Consider the following 24,778-nt stretch of genomic DNA (forward strand, 5'->3'; position numbering starts at 1 on the left):
GCTGATTCCTGTTGAGGTTTGACAGAAAACAACAAAATTCTGTAAAGCAATTATCCTTCAATAAAAAAATAAATTAATTTAAAAAACTAAAAAAAAAATGCTAATAAATATAGGTTAAGTAAATGTATAAGGAAAAGAAACTATTGGTTCTTGTTTCTCTGTTGATTTTTCATTTGAGTCAAGAAGGAAACCACAGAACAGCTATGGTGATGTATACACAGGGTGTGATGAAGCCTTGTTTTTCTATTTACTTTCTCAAGGATGAGACGCCAGTTACTGAGGTTGAGGAGGAGTTGCTGGGGGTGTAGGGAGGGAAGGCACTTTCCTCTCCAGCCAGTGCCCAGAAGGAAGCCCTTCTCAGCTTGACTTGTGGCCTGTTTCTCCTTGATTCTGAGTAATTTGGGGGGGTTGTTATCACTCTTGATAAATCAGACATCTGCGGTTTCTGTTGTTTTCTTGAGGGATTGAAGACTCACAAAGTCATAAATTACCCGTGCAAAGCGCTACAGTCCCGAAAAACCCTTTGTCGTCCTATGTAACAACAGACGAGTGTCCCTGCGGCCCTTCTGACCGACCTCTCCCTGAGGTTTTTTCCGCGGGTAGAAAAGTGCCGTGGCCCTGGGGTCCAGCAGCCTGGTTTGTTCTCTGTCTCAGTTGTGTTTTCTCGGGCAGCTCACTTCACCCCCTTCTGTACATGTTTCCCTTCTGTAAGTCAGGATCGTGATGCACCTCATAGGTGGCTCTGTGGGTCAGATGAAATAATACATGGGAACGCTGGTACGTTGGTGCCCACTGCTGCTGCTGCTAAGTCGCTTCAGTCGTGTCCGACTCTGTGCGACCCCATAGACGGCAGCCCACCAGGCTCCCCCGTCCCTGGGATTCTCCAGGCAAGAACACTGGAGAGGGTTGCCATTTCCTTCTCCAGTGCATGCATGCGTGATAAGTCGCTTCAGTCGTGTCCGACTCTGTGCGACCCTATGGACAGCAGCCCACCAGGCTCCCCCGTCCACAGGATTCTCTAGGCACGAGTACTGGAGTGGGGTGCCATTTCCTTCTCCAACGCCAGTGCCTGCCACTCTGTAAATGTCAGTACCTCAGAAGTGTTTGTCGCTCAGTTGTGTCCCACTCTCTGCAACCCCGTGGACTGGAGCCCCCCAGGCTCCTCTGTCCATGCAGTTCTCCAGGCAGGAATGCTGGAGTGAGTTGCCATGCCCTTCTCCAGGGGAACTTCCCAGCCCAGGGATTGAACTTGGGTCTCCTGCATTGCAGGCAGGTTCTTTACCATCTGAGCCACCAGGGAACCCCAAAGCACCCCTTCCCCCCAATACATGGCATCTACAGTCCATGGGGTCACAAAAGAGTCAGACACGACTTGGTGACTAAACAGCAGCAGTGGCATCTTTGATTGTGTTTTTTGAAACTTAGTAATTCTGCATTTTCTTCAATGTCCCTTTAATAATTAGTCATCAGAGCTGCTTATTTTCCGGCATCCCCTGCCCACATGTGAATAAACTATATTTCAGTAAAACATGTACAGCCGTGTTTCTTTTGTGCGTTCTTGAAAAGCCACACAGCTGTCGGAATTCTGAAAGCCGGATCGTGTGCTCTATGCTCTCATTTTAAAGGACCCTTGTCGCGAGTTGATTTTTCTGGAAGCAGCACACCAGTACGGTAATGGCTTCCACATTTACCTTCCCTGTCTACTCCTTTTGACCGACTGCTTTACTTGTTCTGATCAGAATCCTGGTAATTGATGTACACCCTGGAGATTCCTGCAGATGTCTCGGCCTCTGTATAGTCTGAGAGGCACAGGGAGGTTAAGGTCTTGTGAAATAGCCACCTTCTTAGCCTGTTTCCTGCACACCCTGCGGCAGTGTTGACCTGTGAGAAGCTGATTAACACACACCACATTTACCGTCTCTGGGCCGTGAGTCTGGCACACTTTCTGGGTTAATTCACATGACTTGGCATTTACACATGGACACCTGGGACAATCTGTCTTTGCCTCAAAGGATTAAGTAACACAGTTTGGAGTTGACTTAAAACTATTTTTTTTCCTCTCATAAATTGGGCCCTGAGCATCTTTCATAAATCAGGAATGTTTCTTGGAAATGTAATTCTCACTAAACTTAGTCCCAAGGGTACTTTTCTATAAAAGCACATTCTTGTTTGTTCTGTCATAACAAATGCATTTGCTGATTGTAATAGTGTTGATAGAAACATGATTGAACAGGAAAGAACACCCATTATAAATAGGTCAGTTTGATATTAATCCATGTGCAAAGCATAAATATAGCTTTATTAAACACAAGACAGCTCTAGGAAAATGTTGTATTTTAAAGCAACATGTTCTAGTTCAGCAATGAGTCTGAAGGAATCCCCTGTTTTAAGAAAAAAAATGTATTTCTGTAAACAGTTGCTAATGCCTGTGAAAAAAAGTCAGCTATGCAAAGAGTGGGTAAAAAGGATTCCAGTTTTCAGCTGTGGTTCGCCCAAAGTGCGATCCTCCTGCGGAGTTGTGTTTTAATAGAGGATTAACTCTTACGTTACACTTTCGACGTCCTTTGAGTGTGTTTTTAGAGAGGTGGCAGACCTTATGACCGTTTATTGAAGTCCGTGTCAGACTGCAGACACCTTACGTTCTCCTAGCGCAGCGGTGCTTGTGGACAAGCACGCTGAGGGAGGGGAAGCTAAAGCCGGAACCGGAGCTCAGAGGGCTGGCTGCTGAGGACGGCCCGGGTCTCTGAACGGGGCCAGTCTCCCAGCCGCATCAGTGCTCTTGCCATCACGCGCAGTGGGAAAGTAAATCTCTCCTACTTTGGAAGCTGTATCTTTTTCTTCTGTCATTTAAGAATAAAGTTGTTTGGCATATGGCTCCTACACCCTTAAAAACTTGCTTATAATTGCTGTAGTTTCTCATATTTGTAAACTGCCAGTTGAATGTGGTTCTTAAGTGTTTGCTGTTACATCTTGATATGTTACCATACAAAGTAAAATGGAGTTTTGCTTTGCAGTTTTAATTTTTAGATGTAGATCAAAAATTTAGCATTGATAACTACACTTTGGACTTAGGAATTTAGGAGCTTTGTTAAAATGTTAATAAGCTGGAGTGAGATCTTAGTTATATAATCAATTATTGATAAATAAAAGGTCTGTGGTCGTCTTTCCCCTATGATCAGTTTTTCATGGACATGTTTTTTAAGTGACTTTCTGAGGATTTTTTTTTAATGCTTCCCCCAACGAGTTATTCCTCAATTGAATGTTTGTTGACAATTACGACTTCTACAAAGTTGATTCCATAGGAACCTTTGTTTGTCCAACTTGTTCTGCTTAGGGACTAACATCCAAAGTACATTTCTGGGACTTCCGGTGGTCCAGTGGTTTAGATTCCTTGCTTCCCCTGCAGGGAGCCCGGGTTCAGTCCCTGGTCAGGGAATTAAGGTCCCGCATGCCTTGTAGGATAGCCCAAAAAAAAACCAAAACATTTGTACCTCAGGACTGCGGTCAGATTATGTGGCCTGCTGCTTCATTCTTGCTGGTTATGTTTGCTTTCTCAATATTTCAGTAAAGTCAAGCTTCATGATATGTGGCATGGTAAGAGCAAAGATTTTTCTTAAAAAGTTGCATTGACTGACTAGAAATTGTCCGTATGTCACAGTGATGGCCGTCAGCATAGATTCCCCCACCCCACACACACACACAGATGTGCTCGGGGTGTACCCTGGTATGCTGCTGTTAGTTGTTATTCTTTTAAATTTGTTATAAAGTCCACTTGGGCACAGGATGAGGCAGTGTTTTTATGTGGTTAGTGGGGTGAGTTCTCTGTTGTTTGTTACTAAGATAGTATCAGATGAACTGTTAAGGAATTGCTTCTTTCTAAAAATGTGTTTATCTACTGGCCCGTTTTATGATGTCCTTCTGGGCATTAAGCATGCATTAAAGTGCTGGGTTAGATTGATTCAGAATAATTTCTTTTTGAAAGAATTTGTGCCAATTCTTTTTCCTTTCCAAAAGAAATGGTTTCAGAGCATGGGCTTCTTGCCTAATGTCAATTCCATAAGGCTTCTCTGTTGTGGGGTGGGTTTGTTTTTTTTTTTTTTTTGCCTTGTTCCCCACCTTCCCCTTGGTGGACTTTGCCCTTAGAAAGATGTGTACCTACAATCAGGCATTTCTTTACTTTAGAGTTATTTGTCATTCCAGACAGCATGGGCCAAAAGAACAGTCTTAAAAGGGGAGGCAGAGTTATATAAATTTTATTCATAGTTAAATATTTGCTTCCAGGGAAGGTGAAAAATGCTTTGTACTTTTTCCTTTGGCTTTTTTCTTCTAAGAGAACTTGAAATGCAACAACAAAAAAGAAGTGGCCAAAGGCTGAGAGAACTCTTCTCTTTTTCCATGTTGGTTTGTTTTTATTGTAAGACAGACCTTTCATGTTTTATTGTTACGAAGTTTAAACCTGGCCTAGAGGTGCCAGTCTTTAGTGGAAACAGCTGCGCAGTTGGTGTCCCCTGATCAGGTGGGACTTTCTTTGAAGCAACATGTTGCCTTTTAAAAGAAAATTGAGCATGTGAGAACTTGAACCTGTGAAACTCATCAGCAGTTCCACCATTATTTATCTCTTAAATAACTGGGATAGCTAACTTAAAACGTTGGCATTTAAACATCATCTGTGTTTTTTTTTCTGAAGGGAGCAGACTTGGTATTTTGTGTCTTAAAAATATAGAAATGGAGGGGGAAAAAAAATCACTCATAAGAATTAAAGATGTAGCAGCTCAACTTAAGAGCATAGAGTATACTTCTGCTTCAGGCTAGTCTGAACTGTGATTTTGATCCCAGTTTATACCTGCAGGTAAGTGCCTTTAATAGGGCTTCCCTGGTGGCTCAGATAGTAAAGAATCTGCTGGAAATGCGGGAGACCTGTGTTCAGTCCCTGGGTTGGGAAGATCCCCTGGAGAAAGGCATGGCCACCCACCCCAGTACTCTTGCCTGGATAATTCCATGGCAGAGGAGCTTGGGGTCGCAAAGAGTCGGACACGACTGAGTGACTCTCATTCACACACACACACACACACACATGCACACATGCACACGCCTTTAATAGTAGCAAAGTTGAAGTGGTCGGGCATATACCTGAACTTAAATGAAGTCTAGAGAGGAAAGATTTTCTGCTTTGTCCTGGTTGATGTTGAAGCCTTTCTCCTCTTTGTGATAGCTGGTAGCAGTGGCTTTAGCATCGCTCTTGATCTCCTGTTAGGAAAAGCTGAGCATCAGAGAGCTTTCTTTCCTTGGGGGAAAACAGAGGCAGGCCTGGAATCAGAGGGACAAGGAAAGTGCTGAAGTATTTTCCTTTTGGGCCTTTGATTTGTTTGCCAAGAAATTGCCTTCCAGACGGAGAAGCCCGAGCGCTCTGATTGTGAGCCATTGTGTTTGTGCTGGCCTCCCTCCCCATCCCACTGCCTGGTTTGAAATCTGTGGGCCAGTCCAAATTCTTTACCTCATTTTCTAGGACCAATTTACTGTCTTACTCATCTCCCAGCTGCAAGGGGGTGAGGCGAGTTACTTTGAAATGGAAGCCCATGCCATTTTAGAAAACCAGGCAACAGCAGACTCCTGCTGGGGAGTGTCCGTGGCGATGGCTGCGTCTCTGCAGTCTGGCGGCACCCCTTCCCGGCAGACCTGCGTCTGTGCGTGTGCTGCAGGCGCAGCCCGGGGACGCGTCTGAGCAGGCCCGGCCGGCCTTGTGTGGGCTTGCTGCAGCCATGGCTGCCTCGCGGCCTGGGCCGTCACATGGGAGGCACGCTTTGGTTTTGGCTGAATCCTGCTTCGCTGGCATTAGGAATCTCGATACTCCAGTTTCCCTTGGGAGGTATCAGTTGTTCAGGGGTTGAGGCTGTAGGGGGATCTAGTGGCTTCGGAGTCTGGCAGACGTGGGCCCCGTTCACTGCTCTTCCACCAACTAAACATGTCCTTGAGCAAGTTATTTTCTGCATCTGGAAACTGGGGGATAATACCATGTCAGGGTGTTGTTTGGTTTAAAAGATAATTTTTGGTGGAGTAGGGAGGGAATGTTGGGTACCCATGGGAGAGACTGATGTTTGTTCCTTTTCCTTCTCCGTATGTCAGCCTGAAAGAGGTTAACCATTGTGGTCTGTAAACTGACTGGTTTTCCATCACTTCATTAAATTGCATGGAAATTGGGATGACATGAGAGATCTTCGATGTTGCATTTTAAAGCTGGGCAACAGTACCTAGTGCAGGGCCTGTCAGACAGTACAAAGTAATGATTTTTTACTAAAATTCATATTTTTATAGGATACAGTCATAGGAAGGAAACGCATCATGGCCACATGTAGAGGGTAAGAGAGAATGATCAGAACTCAATTCTGGGTAATAGCATAAACACTTTCATCAGGCCAGCATCAACTAGATTGTTGCACAGCTGAAGCACAAAAGGTGCGGGTTAGCTTACTTGCTTAAGATGAAGCTCTCTGCGTTTGGGGCAGAAAGGTCAGGTTTGCCATCTGAGGAGCGCTTTTGAGTGCTCACTCTGCCCAGCCTCCATTCGTGGTTAGACGGGGTTTCAGCAGCACACGTTGGAGAGCCATCAAGGCCAGTGAGAGCTGGGGCCTCTGTGTGGCGCTTCTTCGTGGAGAAGTCGGTCAGGGCTCTGTTGGGTCACAGGGCAGACACTTAGTAAAGAACATCAGGATACTCTGAAAAGTCCGAAAACAATTATCTGTCAAGTCTGAGGAACAAACAGGTCTTGGCTCTCTTTCTTGGCATGTATAACTTTACTTTTTTGATAATGGAAAAATAAGTTTATCTCAAAGTTTGGGACATGTGTGTCTACAGTATGTGAGATGATTTTTACAGTGGTACCACAGGTAAATGTTTTTACTTTAATCGTTCTGCATTTGTTTAAAACGTGCCTTATTGAAAAAGTATAGCTAGCACTCAAATCTGTGATTATAGATGCTATTTAAGTTGAAGTTGAATTTATATAATTAAATACTCATTAATGGTTTTTTTCTTTTTTTTTTTTTTTTTTAAATATTTATTTAGCTGAGCTGGGTCTTAGTTGCAGCATGTGGGATCTTGGTTTCTGCATGTGGGTCCAGTCCCCTGACCAGGAAACGAACCTGGGCCCCCTGCATTAGAAGCAAAGAGTCTTAGCCACTGGACCACCAGGGGCGTCCCGGTTTTTTTCTTTTTTAAAGAAAATAAATTATGACCAAAGCAATAGAATGACTAAGGTTGAGAAAGATTGGTCAAAATGAAGATTTAGCTTTTTTTTTTTTTGGCCCCAAGCTTAAGGTTCCTGTGAAGTTTGATTTAAAATTAGGTATTTAAAGTTTTTTTTTCCTACCAGATCATTAAAACAGGGTTGCACTTGTTTTTTCATCTTGAAAGATGGTGGTTAAGAGTGCCTTGTGAGTCAGCGAGGAGAGGGGATTGATGTCCATGTTTGAAGACATGCTTTCCCCCTGTCTGGACACTCTGACTTGTGACAGCCTTTGGCAGCTCTTCTGGATCGCTCCTTTCCATCTTCCTCAAAACACTGAAACAGCCAGGGGAGCTTCCCGCTGAGGCTGTTTACCTGATGTGCAGGCCATGGAGTGCCCGGGGAAGGTGGAGCAGGAGCCTGAGGTGCTGGAGGCTGTCTGCAAGCCGTGCAAAGACAATCTTTTCAGAACTGTCTCCTGGCTTGTTCGCTCACCCCTGAGACTCGTCTAGACAGAACGGGGAGAAAGTTCTTATCCCCTGGTGAGGCAAAGGGCACCACAGGCATAGGCAGAGCCTCTGACGACAAGAAGGAAAGTTAGAAATGAGAAACTCTTCTCTCTGCCAAGTTAAAAAATCTGTCTTGTAGATGTTCACATTTATGAAATGTTCATTTTATTTTTGTCAAGTTACTATGAAGGTGTTTAACATGTTTTTCCTCCCTCTTTTGTAGGTACTGGCTTTGGATTAGGACTTGTTTTCTCACTTACCCTATTTAAAAGTAAGTGTGCCTTACTACCTGTGCGCATATCGTCCTAGTGTATACGTACTGGCTGCCAGTCCATCCGTGTATGCGGTTAGGTAGGCCACTGTGAAATGAGCTAGATGAATACAGTGGGCTCAAAAAAGGTCAGAACGGGGTGGGCATCTCCAGAGTTCCCCTGGCCACTAAGTCGGGGAGCCTGATATCTTAAATATGATGTCATTTAAAAAAAATCTGTACTTTATGCCAGTGAGTCGTTCGTTTGGCCAAATCTACACTGTCAAATAATTCTAATTAGTTACAATTTTTTCTAAAGCAGCCTGAAAACAAAAGTCCTGCTGGTAATAAAAAGAAGTGGACCAGAAATAAATATACTTTTTGGCCAGAAATTCTCCTGAGCAAAGGGCAGGCAGTGTCCGTTTCGTTCAGTGGGAGAACTTCTGAAGTTTGGCTGTTGAATAGAAGCCATAGGGGTCACTTTGACCTCTTTCCATGAGGAACTGGTGGAGAATACACAACCGGAGAATCCCAGTGAACCCGGTGCTCATGTGAAGTAATCATCTGTGGCATCAGCTTAAATAAACCTCATGACTTAGTAGAATCAAAATATGTAAATACTGGTGAAGTTCTTACATACCTTAAAATTCAAAGACCTTACTGGTATTATTTATGGTAAGTTTTAAGAATTAGTTAAAATGAGCAGATGATTAGAACTGGCATAGAAAAGTTAAAAGGTTCACCTATGTCTGCTGTTTTCATGTTGTACCACTTATTAAGACTTCAAGTCTCGTAGCATGGGTACTTAGTTCATCCCCCTCTCCCTTTTTTGGACTGGTGATGAGACATTTGACAGAAATGTTTGGCATATAACAGTCATCAGCGGGATGCATGTTGAATGTTTACTGAACCCTAAACAAATGTACTGAAGCCAGAGGAAAGCTTTATTTTCTCTTCACGGTTCCCTCTTGGGGTTTTCCTTTTCTGCTCACCAGGAAGAAAGTGGCCATTAGCCTTTGGCTCTGGAATGGGATTGGGAATGGCCTACTCCAATTGTCAGCATGATTTCCAGGCTCCGTACCTTCTACATGGAAAATATGTCAAAGTATGTACAGAATTGATACTTCTCTTTCTTCCTCCTGACTCCCCAAAGAATTCTTTAGAGCACAGATAACTGATAGATAAACTTAGGTCTTTGTGGCACCTCTGAGCTCCTAAGTGCTCAGGAGCCTGCCTCAACTTGAATCATCACAGTAAAGCAGATTCATATCAAATATCTCCTTTCTGTAGGCAGCACTTTTGTTCAGGATCTCAGAGTGCCCAGTAAACATCTCACACACGTTCAGGCTAAACCTAAGACATCTGAACTCAGTCATGCTTCTGCTTTCTGCTGAAGAGGGCACGTTCTTGACTGTGAGTCCTGCCTGATTCTGCTGCAGGCTTGTCTACAGATGAGTTTCTAAGGATGCAAACAAGATGCAAAAGTTTAACGCATGCTGCAAGTGAAGGGACGTATCATGTTTCCTAAAAGTTTCTGTGCATAGCAGCCTCCGGACGGAGATGCTGTTTATTTTTGTATCCTGGGGCTTAGAACAAAGTAGGTGCTCAAATAAATGTAAAATAAATGAATGAAGTAAGTTGTATATCTTACTAGATGTGCTCATGGCCTCGGGGCCTCAGGCTTACTAAGGCATCACCGTTACACAACACCACCTTCATGAAGAACTCGTTCTCAGGGTGTGCAGAGTCATCTGCCTTCTTGGTTAACCTCGAGCTAGAATCACTGGTCTGGGCCGCAGCGGGGACCAGGGGAGAGAGCCCAGAAGCCAGGACACCCCCCGTATGTGCTTTCTGGGTGCTCGGAGTTCTTCCCTTCTTTTCTCACTTATGAGGGTGGTAATTTCTGCCTACGGGATTGCTGTACAGATTAAATGTGAAAATATCTTCAAGCTCTGAGGTGCTATATAAACAGAAATATTGGTTATTACAGTGGAGGCCAGCCAAGAAAGGGTGACTGACTCATCCATTGTTCCACCATAATAACAAGCAGGGCAGAGAATGGGGTACAAATGAATGTCCCAGCTCAGTAGCCCCTATCTGAGAAGGTGCTTAGACTGCTGGCTGCCCCCTGGCCAGCCTGCGGGCCTGGGGAGAGGACTGGGAGCAGGGGAGGTGGGGGAGCCTTGAGCAGGCCCGCCCTCGGTCGTCATGACCCGCCCCTGCGCCAAGGCCAGGGGGGTTGCCCAGGGGCCCGCGTGCGGAGGGCAGTGGCGTGGCACCAGCGCTGATGGCGGGCAGTTTCCCTGCTCCCGGCTTCTCCCGTCTCGCCCCGCAGCTGAGTCTGGAGGAGAACAGAAAGGAACAGGGAGGGGAGCTTTGGGTCTTTTAATTGTGTGAAATGTTTTCATTGTTCCAACTGAGTTGTCGTGGATAAATGGCTCAGGGGTGATTACATGTGAATATGTTTAATGGCTGGGAGTTACTGTGGAAAATGCCGTTAGAGATTGCCCAGCCTCCTCGTGCGTGCTGCTCCAGCACGGCCTTGTAACTCCATCTGGACTGGAGTCTGTGCCCCGATGCTGTCACCCTCTAGTCTGGAGAGGAGCGGAACCCCGGCTGGGGCTTCTTCAGCGTGGTCACAACACGGGGGACGACTGCTGAGCGCCTGCCACGCCCTGTGGGCCCCTGGGCGCTTTATCTTTGTGTTCTTCTCTAGACCTCTCTCCCAGGAGATCTGCGACAGAGGTTTTATGACCCTCGTTCAGCAGATGAGAAAACTGAACTTTACCGAGGTTAGGAACTTGCCAAAGCTCCAAGCACTAGTAGGCTGTTTGATTGCAGGGCCGTGCTCTCTCCACCCACCTGGGACCCGTCCCTTTGATGGGTTTTAGGAGTTGAGTTATCCAGGGACCGCCTGTCAGTCCTCTCGTGTTCCTTTCCTGTTCCGCCTTCAGAGACTGAGGAGCCACTCACTCTGAAGAAGCTGGTGGGATGCAGACAGTCCTCTTGTGAGTGAGACAGGTTTCAAGCAAACGTTGGTAGGGCCCTCTGCGTCTGCCCCGCAGCGGCGGGTTAGAGAGGCCCGTCAGAAGGCCGTGCGCACCTCTAACGGCGTGCCCTTCCTTTCCAGGAGCAGGAGCAGTGACTTACGCCTGAGAGCACCCCGTGGGAGGGCAGGAGAAACCACGTTCATCCCTCAGGAATACTGAAGTGCCCCGGAGTGAGCGGCACTCTCCGTAAGCCGTCACCAGGAATGCTTTCAGCTCAGCACACTGTGTACGTCTTTGAAACCAAGTCTGTTTCTTGTTTTGTATTTTCTCTCTGGAAATTGCAAGGAGGTGGTCCTAAAAGAAATAAATTAAACTAAAATCGGCAGCCCAGCGCGTGGCCTGTGTCTCTTTGCCTTGGGTCTGTGAGCGGGAGGAGTCTGTCTGAACTGCCCGCAGCGGTAACCGCCTGGCCCCAGCCTCTCAGAGCCTTTCCGGAAGCACAGCCGTGGTGCGTTCCTCCCCGCTCGCCCCGTGATGTGTAGTTTTCAGAGCTGCTTCCACCTCATAAATCGGAGCTTGGAGAGTGTGGTGTGTGTCCGAGGAAGACGACGAACGTCCAGAGGAGCCCCGCTTGCTCTGGCAGTTAGTTCTTTAAAGCCCGTGTGTCGTCCTGACCACTGGACCCGGCCGGCCCGTCTCAGCCGCGTCTGCTGTGCTGAGTCAGGCAGCCGGCTGTCTTGGCAGGTAGGAGCCTCACTGTGGTGGTGGCTCACCCCATCGATGTCCCGGTTCCTCTTAACTTCAGGGAGCTCGGCGCCCACCGACCAGGCCTCAGCACTGAGGGCTCTGGCCCGGGGACTGGGGAGGGGTCTTGGCTTACACGGCTGGCAGGGAGGCCGTGTTTGGGGTTGATTTCATCTTCATGTGGCACCAGAAGTCCGAGGACAGAAGGGCCACTGACGCTGCCTCTCTGTGAGTCTGTCCCTTTGGTTTCACCTGAATCAGGGGGGCTAGACACAAATCGGGTATTGTAGCAGATTATTCTGAGAACTCGCAGAGCCTCAGAAGTCAGACTTCCGTATCTTATTTCTCTCTATTAATGAAATTAAGATGGGCAGGACTTGATCCCACTCGTCCCTTTAAATGTTTACTGACCATCTACAGTGAGCTCAGTACTATTACAGGCAGTGGAGATAAATGGATGAAAGACAAGATGCCCTTTGAGGAGCTGAGAGTCTGCTGCAAAGACAGACAGACAAACTCTTTGGACGTTGGCTGAGGAGGGGTGTGGACAGAGGGCAGCCAGAGCGAAGGGGATCCTTAGGATGGCCTGGCAGAGGAGGAGGGGATATGAGCGCAGGCTTGAAGTTGATTGGACCTTCCAGGCAGGAAGAGAGGGGAGGTAGCTTTTGCACAGGCTCAGAATCACGGCAGGGTGTTTTTTTGTTGGGGAGCCACTAGGAAGTCGTTTCGCCAGAGTGTGCAGGGGCCACAGAGATGTGGGGGAGCGGAGTGAGCCTCAGGATAGAGTTGGGGTCTCTACCAATGGGGAATGTTGATTAGACAGTTTTTGCAAGTATCGCAGTGAGCAGATTCAAGAAAGAACGACCTTCTCCCTTCCTTCCTCAGCCTTCACCCCGGCTCCCTTCCCAGAAAGGTGTGCCGCGCTCTAGACCACAGCAGGCAGTTTGGGCCCCACAAAGCGTCCAGGCTCCTCTGCTCTCAGGGGTTTTTCATTTCTGTGGATCACTTGACACCCACAGATGGGCCGTCCCCCAGGACTGTAAGGTCATGGCTCCCACCTACCACAGCCGTTCCGCTGTTTCTCACTTCCCCTCTTCATCCCATGATCATACGTGCTTGCTCAGCCGCTTCAGTCATGTCTGACTCTCTGCGATCCCCTGGACCGTAGCCCACCAGGCTCCTCTGTCCCTGGGATTTTCCTGGCAAGAATACTGGAGTGGGGTGTCCTCCTCCAGGGGATCCTCCTGACCCAGGGATCGAACTTGTGTCTCCTGCATTGCAGGCAGATTCTTTCATCTCTTAACACTTGTCAACTACCATACTTGCTTTAAAAGTTACTATTTCCCCCGTCCTCCCAATTTTCCCATCTTTATTCAGGCAGAGAGACTAGCAGGTCCCTTTTCCGAAAAAGACAAAAACAAAACACAGCTGCCCTCTAATTCTTCAGATATGTCAGCAGAAAACGGAGTGGAAATGGACACTGGAGTCCGACTTCTTTCTTGGTCTCATTAATTGTTAGGTTTTAGGCATTTATTTGCAGGGATCCCTTTGCCTGGCATCTTGGAAACTCCACTGGTGTGTTTTGAGAAACCCCACTGAGCTCTGTAGGGGAGTAGTTCTGGGCAAAGGCCAGCCAAGGGAAGCACTGGCTGTTTGCTTTCCCCGCAGAGCACTTTGTATTCCCGCCTTGTACTCCGAGCAGAGATGGGTCCCACACGCAGTGCTCCATCTTGTCCCGTCTCCCGGCCCCCGTCTCAAATCAGCGTTCAGAAAGTCCCAGTGCGCTGGCAAAGGCTCACGTTCTGTTCTACTTAAAGTTTCATTAGAAATTCACATCCTCTGGGGCCCTGTTCCCTTGTGGGCTTGTGAGGCTTTGTTTCCTGCCGGCCCTCCTGGAACCAAACAGCAGGGAACCCGGGGGTTTGGGGAGAGAGCGGTGGGGACCCCGCTGGGCCCAGGACACCAGGATGAAGCTGCGGCGCCCCAGAAGCGGCCTGCCCTGCCAACACACATAAATACGCGCGGTCTGAATGTGACACTGTGTAATTTGGCCCAGAACAATATGTATTTTGAATTCACTTACGTGAATGACTTTGGCATTTGGGGACCCACTGGGGGAACCTTTATCAGGCTGCATTGGCCTTGTGCAGAGGTCTGCCTTTGTTCTGAGAAGTGGCCTCGGAACACACCCTCTTGAGCTGTCTCCTGGATTGTCATCCCCTCGTGTGTTTCAAAAGATCTGCGGATGCGGTCTTGAAATTCTGCCTGCAGGAGATGCAGAAATTGAGAATAAAGGCAATATCTATGTACTTCTGCTTTTCCTTTTCCCAAACCTCACTGTTTACTTTTTTTTTTTTTTAATGTAACCAAGCCATAATTACATTTTACTTGTCATGGTTCAATCTGATTGTATTGTTGAAGGACTATTTTTGAACCTGTCCAAATAAACTCTGCAAAGTCTTTCCACAAGGATGTACTTCACGGGGCTGGAACAGCCTTCATCCTGAGTGGTGCTGAGACAAACCATCTCCTGTTGCATGCTTTCTAATTACATAAATGCCAAGGGGTGGAAGGGAGAAAGTGGAAATTCTCAGTACCAAAAGGCGTGTTAAATTTAGAATCACCAGCTCATCTGGAAGCCATCACCACTCTCTAAGTGTGCCGCAAGCACCATTTCCCCTCGGACACCACCAGGGGTGATGTCAAGCTTAACAGCCCTGGGCCGGAGTGGGGCAGGTGTCCCCGGGCTCGCTGGGCAGCCTCATGCAAGGTGAGCGTGAGGGTCGGGGTGACCGCGAGGGTCTGGGTGACCGCTAAAGCCTTGAGGAGCCACAGAGTGGGGACAGGGGTGAGGAAGAGGCAGGGCTGACACGAGAAGAGCCGTGGGGTTCCCAGGCGACGACCGGGGTCCACGTTCCTGCTCCACCACTCAGCTGGATGTGACTGGGGGAGGGGGGCTTCCTCAGTCTCTTCAAACTTCCGTTTCCTCTTCAATAAACAGGGAAAGGTCATCTCTACCCTGCAGACACTGGGGGTCAAGTGTATACTCGAACACAGGTATCCAAAAGGGGTGCTGCTATTTGAATCAGTGCAGAATGCATGGCGTTACTGGTTGGTGGTCGGGGCTGTTCTAGAATGCCGCTGCTGCTGCTAAGTCGCTTCAGTTGTGTGCGACTCTGTGCGACCCCACAGACGGCAGCCCACCAGGCTCCCCCGTCCCTGGGATTCTCCAGGCAAGAACACTGGAGTGGGTTGCCATTTCCTTCTCCAATGCGTGGAAGTGAAGTCACTCAGTCGTGTCCGACTCCCTGCGACCCCACGGACTGCAGCCCACCAGGCTCCTCTGTCCATGGGATTTTCCAGGCAAGAGGACTGGAGTGGGGTGCCACTGCCTTCACCGGTTCTAGAATGAAAAGGGCATAAGCTTGGGCTCAGGGAGTTGGTTCTTAGAGTCTAAGTTAGTGAGATCTGAGGGAGGGAACGGGTATCTCCAATGAACTCCTGGTAATAAAGAGGCTGAAAATGGTTGGAAAACACAATGCATCTTCAGGAAGCCATATCGGTGTCATCAGCGCTCGACTCCACCGAGACACACCCAAACGAGAAAAGCCTCCTGAAACTCCAGCCGAGCTTCTCAGACCAGAGTCACTGTGCGCGGGGCCTCGGTGCTAGACCAAGAGGCGGAGGAGGGGAAAGGGCGCTGAAGCAATTCTCTGGGAGCCCGAGAGCCCCAGCAGCTTCTGGTGGGGCAGGACACGGACAGGACCGAACGTCCGCACTCCAGGTAACTGGCTCCAGCTGTGTGATCCTCACTTGGGGCGTTCAGAGCCAGTAGACGTAAGTGGAGGAAGACGATGTCAAGAATCCTGGAGGAATTCAGGAGTGGGCAGAAGCTGAGTCTTTAATAGGGAAGAAACTGGGGCTAGAAAAAGGAGCTCATTATCAACTGTCAGTCATCTTTATTCCTGGTCTAGCCAGTTTGAGCCTGGCAGAACGTAATTTGATCACTTCAAATGAATATATAATAATAGTTTGTATTTATTGGGCACCTGCTCTGTGCTAGTCATTATTCTAAGGCTTTATGTACATTGTGATGCTTACTTTTTACAACAATCTATTATACTAATTTTATAGAAGAAGAAACAGGTTTTGAAAGGATAAGTTCACTTGTTCAAGGATAAACAGCTAAGAGGTGACACAGGCAGCATTTTCACCTGGTTCCAGGACCCAGACACTTAAACTGCTGCTGTGCCGGTTGGAAGCTGTTTAAACTGGAAAGGGTCATACATACATAAACAGGATTTGATACAAACCTGATGGAATTAGTAATCAGAGTCAGTGTCATTGAGTTTAAATTGATAAAAACAAGTTGGTCCAATTTGAAATTATCTATATTCGTTAAAAATAATTCCTATGTTTATTAGTCAGAAATACAATTGTCAATAAAGGAGGTGGTCTTGAATAAAAACAATATAATTGTTAATCAGAGATTCAGGTCAGTATTATTGATGAGTTCTGCTAAATCCTTGCAAGTGTAATAAAGCATCATGCCTTTATTGACTGATACGTCTTAAAAACTAGAAACGCTTTTGAGTTCGTCTTATTTATGTATTCTTGGCTGTGCTGGGTCTTTGTTGCTACGCATGGGCTTGCTGTGGTTGCGTTATGCGGGCTTCGCGTTGCAGAGTGCCGACTCTAGGCACGCAGGCTCCGTAGTTCCGGCTCGTGGGCTCTAGGGCACAGGCTCCGTAGTTGCGGCGCAGTTGCCCCAAGGCATGTGGCATCTTCCCGGACTAGGGATCAAACCCACGTCCCCTGCATTGATTCTTAACCACGGGACCATCAAGGAAGTCCTCAATTCATTTTTTTAAAAAGACATTATTCGTAGACAGTAAAATGCACCCCCATCACTAGGTGATGGGAACCCTTTTTATAATGTATAGTGATCATATTCACTACCTTTATGGTTTACTTCTAAGGGGTTAAATTTTTTTTTATAACTTTCGATTTTGATTCTGTTTTATACTTAGAGAAAAGTTGGGAAGATAATGCAAGGAATTCCTTTGTACCCTTGACCCTTGTTTACCAGTTGCTCACCTTGCTTCTCATTTATCATTCTTGATGTGTATGCAGAGTATTTTTTTGAGCCATTTGAGAGGAAGTTGGAGATATGCCCATTTACCCCTAAATACTTCAGTGTATGTTTTCTAAGAATAAGGATGTTCTCATATAACCATGGCACAGTTATCAAAATCAGGTGGTTAACATGAATGCAGCAGTATCTAATCCATAATACATGTTCAAATCTGGTCAGTTGTCAAAACAATAAGTTGTCTGTCTGTCTCCCCCAGTCTAGGAGCCAGTCCGGCATCGTGCATTGTACGTAGCTGTCGGGTCTCTTTCTTTAATCCAGGACAGTTCATCGGCTTTTGTTCGTGATCTTGACATTTTTGAAGAGTGCGAGCCAGTTATTTTGTGAAGTGTTTCTCAGTCTGGGTTTGTCCCGTGCTTCCTTGTGATTAGATTCAGGTTTTGAGGTTTTGGCAGAGATGCTCTTGAGTCCTTTTCAGTTCGTCACACCAGGAGGCACCCGGCGTCCATGTGTCTCAACGTGAGTGAGGTGAGCTTTGGGCACTTGGTTAAAGTGGTGTTGGCCTGGCTTCTTCCCTGTAAATCTATTATCTTTCTCTTTGTAATTTATAAATAAGTTGTGAGGAGATAACTTTTGAGGCTCTTCCTTATCACACGATCAGAGTTTCAGCATCCATTGATGGTTTTCTCAGTTCACTGTTCCTTATTATTTGACATTCTCTGAGGAAAGAACTTCCCCTTCTCCCACATGTATTTGATCGTCAGTTTGTATCAGTGTGGACTTGTGGGTCCTCGTTAAATTGATTATTATAAATCCACTACTGTCAATATTTGTTATTCAGGTTGTCCAGACCTGTCTAGTAGGAGCTCTTTCCATCTAGGGCCTGTATCTTTTGACATCTAGCCCATTCTTTAAGTGTGAGATAGCCCAGACTCTTCTTTTATTGGCTTTACCCCAGCCTAGAAGTCAGCCACTTCTCCAAAGCAGCCCTAGTTCCTTTTGGGGGAGAATGGTGGTTAGAAACCAGGAGCAGTAAGGGTGCCCACTGCCGTCGGCGTCACTGCTTCCCGGCCTCGCAGCAGGTGTGCTGCGGAACAGGTGTGTGTGTGTGTGTGTGTGTGTGTGTGTGCGGCCTCGCAGCAGGTGTGGCTGCGGAACGTGTGTGTGTTTGTGTGTGTGTGTGTGTGCGGCCTCGCAGCAGGTGTGGCTACGGAACGTGTGTGTGTGTGTGTGTGTGTGTGTGTGTGTGTGTGTGTGTGGCCTCCTGCTGCCTTCGGTCTCTGCACATCTTGTCTGTTGCTCGTCCATCAAGACCGAGAGTGCGTTTTCAGCATCACTGTATTTGTGGGATAGTTTCGTCCTTAGGAAGTTGCGTTCAATGTTTCCCATATTCTCAAAACCCCTGAATTAACTGGCTCTTTAAGTGGGTGGCCCAGTGGGCATCTCCACGGGTCAGGGACTTGCAACTGGAAGAACGGCCTCCCCAAATTCTGACCACAGCTCTCATCCGAGCCGCCTCCCTGGGTCGCTGTGTGACCACAAGCAAGTCACGTGGCCGCCCTGGGCCTCCTGTGAGAGCTGTCACGGCCCCTGCCTGTCACAGCGCACATGTGAGGTCAGGCATCCTGTTACCGAGGAGAAAAGTGAAACAGCGAAACAAGATTCTCTTACATAATCAACTGTGCAGCAAGTTATGATCCAAAGGATCACCCTGCCTTTAACCTGGAGGTCGGGCCGTTGTGATATCGCCTGACAGACTCACAGAGACAAATGGAAGGCCTGCCGCTGGTCCAGACCTGACCCCGTCTTCTCCACGGAGGGCACCCTGTGGGTCAGCTGGGAAAGAATCCGCCTGCAATGCGGGACACCCTGGTTCGATTCCTGGGTCAGGAAGATCCGCTGGAGAAGGGACAGGCTACCCACTCCACTATTCATGGGCTTCCCTGGTGGCTCAGATGGTGAAGAATCTGCCTGCAATGTGGGAGACCTGGGTCGGGAAGATCCCCTGGAGAAGGGAAAGGCTACCCACTCCAGTATTCTGGCCTGGAGAATCACATGGACTATATAGTCCATGGGGTCACAAAGAGTTGGACACGACTGAGTGACTTTCACTTTTCTCTCCATAGTGGGCTTTATGGATAAAACCCAAGTTCTGCTTTTTGTTTTTTAACCAGAAACAGTCCTCTTATCAAGGAGTAGCAAGGTAATTATACATCTTCCCTTAACCTATATAGATACCTTCTTGAAGACCAGGAGGTGGAGCCACAGGAGGTGAGACACAGAAGATGTCCATCAGTGTCCACGTCTAAGAAGGTTTCTTGATTCCTCCCCCTTGACCCCAGAAAGCAGCCGTGCTTCTTTTTGGCCGGGACCTGTGGTCTGTAAAGCCTCGATTCAGCTGAGGAAGGGGACCCTCGGGGGATTGTTCTCACCCTGCCAGAATCTCTGCCCAATCTTCCCGGGGCCTCCCGGCCTTCAGCCTCTCCCCCTCCCGTCAGTCCTAACTCAGTTTAATGCATGTTGTTTCCTGTTCACAAATTTTCAGTGGTTCCCCAATAATGAGCAAAATATCGGTCCACATTTCTTAGCCTAGCATTGAAGGTCCTTCACCATGTAGCCCCTATCTCTTCCTCCTTTTGTATGCCCCCGACCCCTTCCCTGGAGTAAGACAGAGGCCAAGAGCAGGCGCTCCAGCCATGCTGTCGGGGTTTGAGTCCTATTCTGACACTTAACTCAGTGCTAACGGGCTTTGGAAGTTATTTGCTCTGTCCACGCCTCCCATGTGGTGCCCACGGTAAAGAATCCACCTGCCAACGCAGAAGACGTAAGAGGCGCGGTTCGATCCCCGGGTCGGGAAGGTTCTCTGGAGGAGGGCACGGCAACCCACTCCAGTGTTCTTGCCTGGAGAATCCCACGGACAGAGGAGCCTGGCGGGCTACAGTCCATGGGGTCGCACAGAGTCAGACACAACTGCAGCGACTTAGCACGCATATGCCTCAGTCTCCTCATCTGTAAATGGGAGCAATGATGCCCATCTCAAAAGTTACCATGGAAAAACAAAAGTTATCATGGGAACATACAAAACTCCTTTTGCACAGTGCTTGGTATTCAGTCATTTGAGACTGCATTGTTATTGTTGCCCCCTTTGAATCTGTTCTCCACCTGGCAGCCAGGGAGTGTTAAACTGGGCTATGTCAGCCCTCCACTCAGCCTTCCGGCGCCTTTCCATCCCACTGGGAGGAAAAGCCAAAGTCAGCAAAACGGACTCCGGCACCCTTCCTGATGCCGCCCTCCACCTGCCCGTCCACCAGCTCCCTGTTTTTCCGTGCAGCCTTCCTGTCCCCGCTGTGTCTGAGCACACGGGCTGTTCCCACGCTTCCCCCGGGGTCCCCACAACTCGCCCCTCGTCTCCTTCCTGGCCTTATTCAGCGGCTCCTTCTCGAGGGGGTCCCCCCAGACTGCTCTGGCTTTTGTGAGCCGCCCCCCCCCCACGCCCCGCCCCCCCACGCCCCGCCCCACGTCTCTGCTTTTCCTCTTTGGCCTTTATCACAATCCCACAGCTTGTGTCTGGACCTACGTATTTTGTTGGTGATCTGTCTCCTCCCGCTAAAATGCAAGCTCTCTGAGGGCAGATATCTTTACCATTTTGGAGAGACTTTGTTTTGCTTGTTTGCTTGGAGGGTGTTTTTTTCTTTTTTTCTAACTGCCACATCCTTAGGACCTGAATAGAGCCTGGTGCATAGTAGGCACTCAACCAATACTCATTGAAAAACTGAATGTTAGTCTCTTACCTCTATTTCAGTCGAGCTAGTAGTTATCTATTCCTGAAACACATTTTTCCTAGGAGTGACAAATGCATTCAAACAAACTACAATTGTGTCACAAGCCATCGGTATCCCTTTTGGTGGTTTCCTAGAGCTATGTTAAGACGGATTCTGAGGCTGGGACTTCCCTGGTGGTCCAGCGGCTGAGACTCCGCACTTTCCATGCAGGGGGCCCAGGTTCAATCCCCGGTCAGGGAACGGGATCCCGCATGCCACAGCTGAAGATCCCGGGTGCTGCAGCTAAGGCCTGACATGACCAAATACACAAATATTTAAAGAAAAGAAAAAGCGCCCTGAGGCTGTTTCTGGGCCAGTCCAGAAGGTGTACGTTAGTGGTCTCTGCTGCGGTGCTCTGAGGTCTGAGGGTTGCGTGCTTGTCCAGAGCAAACCCGTTTTTCCAGGCGCTTCCTTTCTGAGTGTGGACTGCTTTCCCAACTGGCCCAAGTCCTGCCCATGCCTCAAGGCTTCTTCCTTCCAGGACAGGCCTTATGCTTTCCTCTGTCTCCAGGTCCTGGTGCTGTGCTAGACACTCAGTACGCGGTCAAATATATATATGTGTAATAACATGTGTGAGTTCAGTCACTCAGTCGTGACCAACTCTCTGTGACTCCATGGACTGCAGCACGCCAGGCCTCCCTGTCCATCACCAACTCCCAGAGCTTGCTCAAACTCATGTCCATCGACTCGGTGATGCCATCCAACCATCTCATCCTCTGTTGTGCCCTTCTCCTCCTGCCCTCAATCTTTCCCAGCATCAGGGTCTTTTCCAATGAGTCAGCTCTTCGCATCAGGTGGCCAAAGTATTGGAGTTTCAGCTTCAGTGTCAGCCCTTCCAATGAATATTCAGGACTTGATTTCCTTTAGGATGGACTGGTTGGATCTCCTTGCAGTCCAAGGGACTCTCAAGAGTCTTCTCCAACACCACAGTTCAAAAGCATCAATTCTTCAACGTTCAGCTTTCTTTATGGTTCAACTCTCACATCCATAAGTGACTACTGGAAAAACCATAGCTTTGAGTAAACGGACCTTTATTGGCAAAAATACTGTCTGCTTCTTAATATGCTGTTTAGGTTGGTCATATTTTTTTCTTCCAAAGAGCAAGCGCCTTTTATATATTGTTTTAATCAAGACTTTTAGGGAAGTAAATAACAAACTCCTTCAGATCAGCTTAAGATTGTAAGACACTGGAGAAGTTCAGAGAGTCCAAGGAAAGGTGAATATTGAGGGGTGGATGAGAACCAAAGCCTCGTCAGCTCCTTCAGCAGCCAGCGTTCTCTAGAATCCTGGCCCTAATGCAATTGAGCTCACCAGCCCAGTCCCCGGCCTCTCAGCCCAGACTCCTGAGAGGCAGGACTCGACTGGCCCGGCCTGGGTCGGCTGTCTCTCCAGGCCACGCTCTGGCCAGGAGGGCAGGCTCATGGGGACGCCCCTGGCTGCTGACCTCCTTGTGCTGGTTGGAGGGTGTGCTTGGAAGCCGGGTCCCTGGCAGAGGGGCCGCACAGATACCCACGTGATGTTCTTCCGTGCCTTCTTTTTCTCCAATATCCATGTTCCTAAGCAGGAGGATTCTTCAATGAATTTATCTGGAGCACAAAAACCTTGAGGAAGAAAAAGAAACCAAACAACTGTTCTGTGGGATGTTAAATACTCACAGAAGGACCAACTCTTGAGGAGAGAGAAAGTTTCTTCTCCTACTCTCTGTGGATATGTGTGGGCAGCTGGGAGCTGAGAAATGGAAGAATGGAGAAGGAAGTTTATAAAAGAAGGGACTTGCCTCACACTGCCCAGCACCCCAGCCCGGGTGACCACGTGGCAGGGCGGAGGATCCCAGGCACGAGGCCCTTTCTGGAGAGCCCAGCTCTGGGGCTGGCAGGTGGAGGTGGGGGGGGATGTTCCTCGGAGGTCCGGGAACCCCAGCTGAGGGAACCTGGGGGTCTGATGGGGGAGGAAGCAAACAAGGAGCAAAGTGAGAGGCTGGGGGTCGCCCCCGACACCCCGGTGCTGGCATGTAGGCCACGCTCCTGGAGGCATCGGTGTCCTCATCACTCGAGATAAGCAAACAGCCGTAACTACCACTGCAGTGGAAACGGGAGCTTCCCTGGAGTCAGACCGACGTGAGTTCACATGTCCGCTTTACAGAACTGAGGTCTCCTCTCTGACCCTCCTCTTTTCTCGTCTCCCCCTTCTTAGCCCTCGGTCCCTCTCGTTGAGTTTCAGTTTCCCACCTTACCTACCAAGGGCGTCTGACATCCTCCCACGGCGCCCAGCTCCCCTCATTTCTGCGCTCATCCGGGGCGGTGTCCACACCTCCCACAACAGCCTTCCCCGGGGCAGACCCCAGAGGGCGTCACATCATCACCTCCTTCCGCTTTCTGTGAGCCCACGGCGGGGCCCAGAGTCCTCCCGAACCCCCAGGGATGAGGAGGAGCAGGCCAGAGCCAGCCTCGGGGGTGAACCCGGAGTCAGGCGACCTGATTCTGCTCTCGGATCTGCTTGCCGACTCGCCCAGGGAAACTCGGCACATCCTCTGCGTCTGTGGGAAGGGATAATGGGACTCTAGCAGCCTTCCCTTCCTATGGGCCAGCTGGGGCCAGGCTCTGGGCTCCACGTACACATCCCTCAGCGAACTCTCCCTGTTAGCGTGCGCCTGGGCACTGTTAAAACTCCTGTTTTGCAGATGAGGAAACTGAGGCTCAGGGCACGCATTCCGTGGGTGAGGTGAGAGAACGCTTGGCGCTGCAGCCTGGGTTTGATCCAGGGACTCTGACTCCCTGCACAAACCTCCCTAAAATAGCTTTCATTTTCTGGGGCGTGTGCTATTTTCCAGGAACCGTGCCGAGTACTTTGCATCCATTTATCTCCTTGAGTCCCGGCTCCTTCTCATCATCATCTGCCTCAAACGTCGCCTCTTTGCCGTGTCTTCTGAGGCTCAGCCCTCGCCCCGGCTTGCTCAGCTCCTCCGTGACACTCGGACGATGAGAAACCCATTCTTCTGCGTGTGCATCCCTGCTCTGGCTCCCTGTGGCAGAACTGAAGCTTCCTGAGGCCTGGGACCTTGTTGGTCTGGCCCGTTGTTGTGGCCCTGACACCTCTGTACCTCTTTGGCACACAGTCGGCACCATAAGTATTTGCTAATAAATCAGTGAGTCCCAACGACTCTAGAGGACACGCCGTTGCCAGCTGCATGTTGCAGGGAAGGAAATCGAGGCCCAGACAGGAAACAACTTGCAGAGTCGCTGGGTGATGGAGCAAGGATGCAAACCCAAGCAGGAAGCCTCCAGAACCTTCCGTGATGATTCCTCCACAGCCTCTCCCACCCACACACTTGAACACGCAGACACCCTTGGTCTTTATCTTGCAGGAGACGGAGGGACTATGGCTCTCCCGGGCCCCGGTACCCACCTTCTGAGTCAGCGGACCAGCCTGGCAAGGAGGGCCCTGGCTCGCTCTCCCTCTCTCTCCGGGAGAGCGCAGAGCTTTGGACCCCTGTCGAGGCCAGGCTGACGGGATTAGAGGAAACAGCTGGCCCAAGCCTGTGCCCTGCGGGAGGGAGCTCACATTCCCGGGACTCCGGGAGGGGAGCAGCTCCCCGTGGCCCAGTCACATTCCAGGTCGGTCATTTTCCTGAGCCCAGATGTCTGCTAATGAGCTGGGGAGAGAGGCTTTCAGCCCTCTACCCCAGAGCTGGGCCCCGCATTGCCTCGGCCCCAAGAGGCTGGCCCGGGGCCAGCAGGCTCTGGCTGTAGGCCTGTGCCCGGTGCCAGCCAGGCCTGTTGGGGCAATTGGCGCGCGCCTGCCAACCAGGTGCATCTCTGCGCACTTGGAGACTCTGACGTGACAGGTTCTGCCTTTTCCACTGGGGCCCACCACCCTGGGTCCTAGCAGTGCCCGAGGCCGTCAGGAGGGGCCGGTGGACTGAGGAGCATGGGCTTTGGGGTCTTGATGGGTCTGGGTTCAAGTCTGGACTTTGTCCATCACTAGTGGTGTGATTTGGGGAGGGTAACTAGGCTTTCTTTCTTTCTTTTTTGTAACTAAGCTTTTGATGCCTTGATTTTTCTCATCTGTAAAATGGGAATAATGGTAGGATTGTGGTCAGGATTCCATACAGTAAAGCAAGCATGGTGCTTAGCATAGTGCCTGCACGTAG

General features: G+C 49.0%; 1 protein-coding gene and 1 long non-coding RNA gene across 2 annotated transcripts in view; one reads left to right on the forward strand and one right to left on the reverse strand.

The window, feature by feature from the left end:
• Window positions 1–11,356, forward strand: part of MICOS10 (mitochondrial contact site and cristae organizing system subunit 10) — a 34,785-nt gene extending 23,429 nt beyond the window's left edge. Inside the window, exons 2-4 of the mRNA XM_043445395.1 lie at window positions 7,955–8,002; window positions 8,977–9,086; window positions 11,112–11,356. Coding sequence (XP_043301330.1) covers window positions 7,955–8,002; window positions 8,977–9,086; window positions 11,112–11,126 — 173 coding nt within the window. The 3' untranslated portion in view covers window positions 11,127–11,356. The remainder of the gene's footprint in view (window positions 1–7,954; window positions 8,003–8,976; window positions 9,087–11,111) is intronic.
• LOC122426448 lies at window positions 4,422–5,598 on the reverse strand. Its single transcript, XR_006265163.1, has 3 exons — window positions 5,495–5,598; window positions 5,131–5,247; window positions 4,422–4,545 (listed from the first exon to the last, which is right to left on the reverse strand). It is a non-coding gene; the product is annotated as an uncharacterized LOC122426448 (long non-coding RNA).
• Window positions 11,357–24,778: the final 13,422 nt, after the last annotated feature.

Source organism: Cervus canadensis, chromosome 24 (genome assembly GCF_019320065.1).
Source record: "Cervus canadensis isolate Bull #8, Minnesota chromosome 24, ASM1932006v1, whole genome shotgun sequence".
Lineage (NCBI taxonomy): Eukaryota > Metazoa > Chordata > Mammalia > Artiodactyla > Cervidae > Cervus > Cervus canadensis.